Here is a 6,880-nt window from a genome sequence, read left to right on the forward strand (position 1 = left end):
TGTTTTTCTAAGTCCACCTCTAAGAGGAACAAGCATAAAATACAAGATGGAGAATCTATATACATATATAAACATAAATAAAATACAACCCTAAGTCCCCAGAGTTCTTCGCTTCTACAGAGTCTCCAGAATGCTTAGTAGGGTGCCTCCTGACCTGCATCTGAAAAGCAACAATATGTACGGAATGAGAACCGGAGGTTGTCAGCATGGCAAAGGTGCCCACATAGTTAATATAAAACGTCCCGAGAAAGCCAGAGGCAATTCTAGAACTCCGACACCCATAATTAAACTTAAGGAAAATAAACTAAACCAGAAAGTAGGTAATTGTCTAAAGTTCTCAAGTCCTTAATCAATTTCTAACTTAACCCTTCACTTTCTACTTCCTCCAGCCCTCCAAAACACTGGTGTACAGACAAGCAATACAAACAAAGCAAACACAAGTAGGATACAGATACAGCAGGTAGCCAATATAGTAGGTAAGCATAATAATCACATAGGCAAGCCCAATTAATGTACAATGAAACAAAACACACATATGTATATGATGTATGCCTGCCCTATGGCTAATAAGCTCATTTGTCGGTTATATAGCCAAACCCGACATGTCCGGTAGCTAATCCGGATACTGTATCTCTGTTGCGCTTTAATACCATTAGAGAGAATACGTGCCCTGTCACCATTAGAGGGATTATGTGCCCTGTCACCATTAGAGGGAATAGGTGCCCTGTCACACTTACAACCAGAGAAAAAATATAGACACACTTGTAATCAATCATCCTCAACGATGTCTCATTCATCATATTCATTCAATTGCATAATTAAAATCAGTTTCATCATTCTTCTTCCTCATCTCTTTCCCAGAGCAAGTGGACAACGCCACTGCCTCTTACTCAGGGTCACATGTCTCATTCATTTACAAATCATCATTTCCGCATTTCCTCAACCCCAATTCATTCTTTTCTAAATAAAGCAAAACTCAAAATGTAATCCTTTTCTGAATAACTCAAAATCAAATTATAAAATCCTTTAAAAAAAACCAAAGCGTTCTAAGAAGCACTTCAAACGAAATCTCCAATTTTATAAAAAATTAGGCAGCATCCCTTCTAAAACTCGGATTCTGCCACCTTTTTCGGGTCCCAACCTAATCATTCTCAACCTTTCCAATGAGTTCAAAACCAAATCATTTCTCAATAAAACATAAATTCAGATTTTTCAACTATCAAACCATTTCGATGTCTAACCATTTCAGAATCAAAACAATTCATTTTCCATATCTTAAATCATTCCCAACAATTCAAAATCACAACCACAACAACTCGACCCATGAAAAATCAATAAAATTCAAAGTTTATACCACAACTCTAGTAAATCACAATTTAATCCAACTTTAGCATAATCAATTAAAAGTCATAAATTATAGCTAGTTCAACCAATCAACTTCAATAGCAAACTGTTACAAAATTGAATCACACATTCTATACCATATACACAATCATCAAAATCATTCAATTCCTCAATACCCAAACTCAAAACCTTCGAAACTGATGAGGGGAGGAACTGGGTGAGAAATGTAAATTTATTACCACTTTATTCTGATAGAATTGAAGAGAATTCTAAAATGAACATGTGGTCGCTGACGGCTCGTCAATCGAAACTCCAGATTGAAAGTTTTGTGGATTTGAATTCTTGGAAGAGGTTAGGGTTCATGTTTCATGCGCTCTCTCCCTTTCCTGCAACGTGAAACCCTCATGAAAAATGGAAGGAGGCTGAAAGCGTAATTTGTATGTTGGGTTTTGGTCCCGATTTGGGTGCAATTCAGTCGGTTTGGCCCGACGGCCTAATTTTAGGCCAAAATATTTAAAATTAATATCAAAACTCGTATTTTAATTATTTCTACTTCATTAAACTATCAAATTTAATTTTTTAATTTTTAATTAATAATTAATTTATTGATTAATTATTTATTAATTTCGCATGTTTTACACTTCCTCTTTTATATAATGCTAATTCATTCTCCTATTTTTTCTTCTTCTTGAAGCTTTGTCTTCGTCTGTAATACCTGGAATAGAGACTAATGTAAATGCAATGTTATTCAACCTTCAAGGGTTAATTTTTCTTATCTTGCAGTAGACAAAAGCAGCAATAAAAAACTAATTTCAATGTATAAAATTTAATAAAATTAAGTGAATTTTGTTGCTCCATTCAAGAGACTTTTCTACTAATAGTTTAGGTATATGTTATTTCTAAAAAATATTAGGAACTAATATTTTTATTAACATTAGCCAATATTTTATTTCTATATTATTAGAAATGAAAGGCAAAGCACATATTTAAAACAATTGGAGATCAAAATTACATAAATACAATATTTTTAAATTGTTTATAATTCGATCCTACCCTTCATCTATATAAATGCTATGGGCTATAGGGTTTTAAGAATTTTCATGTAAAATCCTATACCCAGTCGTGGATTTTGACTGAATTAGCCTAAAATGGATTATACACATAGTAGGTAAGCAAATCCGTGAGTAGCTATAGTGGATTATGAAGAGATGCGTTAAGATAAGTCTTTATGGCCTATATTTTTCTACTACAAACACCAATTAAACGTGATTGTGAAGTAGAGTGGCAAATATATAATGTCTGGCGAAGAGAATTCCTTAGCATTTTGCACTACTACACAGAAAAAATTCAAAAAAACAAACAAAAGGGTGTAAAATTTATTGACAAAGAGCCTTTAAGTATCTTTATTCAATCATCAAATAGTTTTTCAGATGTACAAACCTGAATATTGCAAAAACTTGGGATGTATGGGATCAAGCAGGTGAAAAAGTTAAAAGATTCTAATTGTTGTTGTGTCAATTGGTGTGAAATATGATAAGTTTGTGATAGGGTCTGATAAAAATATGCTGGTTCTATTATCGAAAAAATTTTCTAGAGATGAGAATACATGAGTTATATGCGAAGTTGGAGGATGTTATTGCCAGTTCTAGGGTATCAACTCTGAATCTTCTTAGGGGAGTTTTGAGTTCAATGCTTGTGGTTGCACCTGCCGCAGCATTGGTTGCATTTCCATCTTTTGTAGTTGATTTGAACAGTGAGGATGGAAATGCCTGTGTTGTATTTGAAAAATACTCAACGATACCTAGATGCCAATAGAAAAGTAAATGTGTTGAATTCATGCAACCTCAGCGTAGGAAACTACTAAAATATCCAAGAATATAGTAGCTGAAGCAGTCCAGCTAGGTTGGTGATATTTCTGTTGGCCGTGTGATACATGCATCTATACAACCACCCTAATGTAGCTAAACCCCAACTATATTTCTGTTGACCTACTCAAGTATGATGCTTGCGTGATTCTGATATGGAAATTTCTCAAACACAAATATCCTAAATCACTCAAATGAATAATCAGTAGCTTGCCATCGCAGATTTATAACGCTACAAAGCAAAAACTGCGATAGGCTTTGGAAGTTTACCCCTTCTTAAACCACGATCGTGCACGGCGGTTTAGCACACCGATTCCTTCAAAAATTGTGGCGGCTCACAGTGGATGATGCCTACTTTTTTATCCTTGTAATCCGCGACAGAGTAAGGTGGTTTATATGGTTTCAAAGCTTTCACTTAATCCGCGATAGGATAAGGTAGTTTTAGCTTTAATAAGAAAAATACACATAATTCACACCTGGGCATAGGATTTTATATGTAATTTGTTAAAATCCTGTAGACTATATAGATTCATATAGATTAGGATTAAGATCGAGATGTCAACAGTTTAGGAATAATACATTTGTATAATTTTGATCTCCAATTTGTTTAAATAAGTCATTTGCCTAGAAATTAAGATTTAGTATTTACGATTTAAAATTTAGTACTTAGAGTATAAAGTATTGAATAAATACAAACAAAAATTATTAAATTTTATTGATCACGTAAAATTGCTCTTATTTATATAGTATAGGATTAAACAGCTTACGTAATCCTTAATCATTGTGGTTTTGGTCTTTATACAGTTTGTTGGCATCAGGATGGGGCTGCCATTGCCATCTGTGTGGGAGGTGGTGGCGCAATTGGTGGTGTATTTCTTAATAGAGGACTACACGAACTATTGGTTGCACAGGTTCTTACACGTGAATAGATGGGGTTACGAGAACATTCACAGAGTGCACCATGAGTACGAGGCTCCGATCGGCTACGCTGCACCGTATGCACATTGGGTGGAGATCCTTCTCCTTGGGGTTCCGACATTTCTTGGTCCGGCAATGGTCCCTTGTCACTTGATCACCTTCTGGTTGTGGATAGCATTGCGCCAACTTGAAGCTATTGACACACACAAAGGGTAAACTTAAACCCTGCTCTCTTGTTTTTTTTTTTCTGTCATTTGCTTTTCTTTGTTACTTCTATTTTTTGATGAATTTTGGTTGCCGCTTTTTTCACTATAAAATTATTTTTATAAATTTTGATATGATGACGCATTTATTAATTGAAAAGAGGAGTGTTAGAACCAATAATTTTTATGATTTGTAGTCATCAATTAGCTATTATTAGTATTTTTAATGGTGTGAGATTATATCCAATGGTGTGAGATTACTCCCTTTTCTTTTGCTGGTTAAGTGTTGGCCAAATTTAAATAAAAATACCAGCCTCCAAAACTTTTTCAATTGAAAATATTTGGAGATCAAAATTTCAAAACNATACGAAATTATAAATATTAAATTAAATAAGATAATTTGAAATTATTGATAAAAGGCAATATAATCCAATCCTCCCGCTTTTTTACGCTTCAATTCCTCTTTCATGCACTAAATGTGTTGTCACTAAGACATACACCGACCTTATTGCTTTGTAGGTATGAGTTTCCTTGGGCGATCACAAAACTCATTCCATTTTATGGTGGAGCTGATCATCATGATTACCATCATTATGTTGGAGGACAAAGTCACAGCAATTTCGCTTCAGTTTTCACATACTGTGATTTTATTTATGGAACTGACAAGGTTATATGATGATTTGAAATATTTTATCCTACAAACATATTGCTTGTCTTTTTCTACATGTGAAATGGATCTGCAATAATTTTGTTTTCTTTATGCTACAGGGTTATCGTTATCAGAAGAAAATGCAGAAGAAGGTATAATTTTAAAGCTTTGATGATATTTAAAAAGTTAATTGCATTTTGTAGCTTCAGTTAGCCATAGAACAATTTGTTTCACCGAAATTCTTTAGACAATTCCCCCCCTCCATTTTGCACTAATTTATTTAGGTATACAATCTGCAAAGAATAACAATTTTTTCCCTTTCACCTAATTGTTGCTTTGTGAATTGATTCAGTTAAAGGAAGGATCATACAAGAAGTCTGACTAAATTGGAGAATACATCATCCTATGGTTAGGGAGTGTAACATGTTTTGACTTTCGAAAACTAAAGATTTCAAGTATGTGGAAATATATATTTGGCAACAACGGTGGTACAATAGACATCAAGCTTAAGGGTGGAGGTTAGAGAGATGCCCTTCACAAATTGTGAATTTGTGTTAGGAAAGGGGTGGGGGAGGAATTTCTTTTGTTGTAATCTTTTGGGTTTAGATTGGAAAATGTTAAAACATGAAAGGGGAATCCCTCCCCCGGAATGTAATTCAAAAACTTTGCTGATGCCATATGTGTGAAGGTGAATTCTTCAATTAAGTAAAGCTTTTTTATTTTATTGTAAAGTAAGTTGATCAGCCAATATGCTGGTGACAAGTATCATAGGTTATACTTTTGAGTAGGTTACACTTGTATAGTAAATTTTTTTTTTATGGTAGATACTCCAATGAAGATTTTATAATTGTCTTCATGTGAAATTATTTATTTTTTACCCTTAGATAATGGATTATATGATTAGATTTTGATATTTATAAAAGTGTTATTTTTGTTTAAAATGTGACTAAATAAATAAATCATATTTTTAAACAAAATATTTCCGTAAAAAGATATTTTTGTCATCTTCATTTGAGTAGTTATTTTTTTTTTATTTTATTTGCCTTCTGTTTTGTTTCGTTATTAATGAACCTAATTAGTAAATTATTCCCCCTCTCATTTCTAGGGTGATTACTAAGAATTCATGTATCCGACTGTCACCTATTTTGGGGATCACGTTATTATTTCTAAATGATTTTTCCATTGCTTAATAGATGATTCATTCCCTCATGTTCGAGCTTGTCTTTTCTAACTATGATATTGATGATTATATAGTAATAAAAAAATATTATGTAAACAAAAAAATTAGTCACGGTATATTTGTGTATAAATATATCTGTTGTTAGATTAATCAATTTGAATTGATCTAGTGATTAATTCACTAGTCTCTTTAAGTAATTGTCAAGAAATAAAATTTAGATTCGCGATAAATTAGTCTTTAATCTATGAAATTAAAAAATACCATAGGAAACAAAAAAAATATTTATTATTAATTTATTTTTAATATATATTTTATACTCCAATATATATTCTATACAATATATATTCTATACAGTAACTAATGAATATGCTTAATATGGCTTCATAGTAGTAATTTAGCTTGTCCCATATGGACCTGTTCCGAATGTTACCTGAAACTGGGTTACTTTAGGTTTGAATGTGAGGTCCAAACACCTTTGGGTGGTTTGTCTGACACTTTCTGCTGCTATGGTGCCACCGTCCGATATCTTGATGAAGGTAGGGGTGGTACCTGCAAGGGACTCTAATCCTTAAGTTAGCAAGGATTTAAGTAGGTTTTTAGTAGATTGAGTTCGAAGAAAACCTGAGAGGGTCAGGATATTTATTAGTGTAGATGTAGAGTCAATAACTACCTTTTAGAGTAGTTTCACTTTGATAGTGGATAACCGTTCTTTTTTGTTAAG

At 33.0% G+C, this 6,880-nt stretch overlaps 1 protein-coding gene across 1 annotated transcript in view; it reads left to right on the forward strand.

The window, feature by feature from the left end:
- Window positions 1–5,711, forward strand: part of LOC107630595 (methylsterol monooxygenase 1-1) — a 27,473-nt gene extending 21,762 nt beyond the window's left edge. The window contains exons 2-5 of the mRNA XM_016333791.2: window positions 4,014–4,339; window positions 4,850–4,997; window positions 5,099–5,131; window positions 5,332–5,711. Coding sequence (XP_016189277.1) covers window positions 4,014–4,339; window positions 4,850–4,997; window positions 5,099–5,131; window positions 5,332–5,364 — 540 coding nt within the window. The 3' untranslated portion in view covers window positions 5,365–5,711. The remainder of the gene's footprint in view (window positions 1–4,013; window positions 4,340–4,849; window positions 4,998–5,098; window positions 5,132–5,331) is intronic.

The sequence above is a fragment of the Arachis ipaensis genome, chromosome B01 (genome assembly GCF_000816755.2).
Source record: "Arachis ipaensis cultivar K30076 chromosome B01, Araip1.1, whole genome shotgun sequence".
Taxonomy (NCBI): domain Eukaryota; kingdom Viridiplantae; phylum Streptophyta; class Magnoliopsida; order Fabales; family Fabaceae; genus Arachis; species Arachis ipaensis.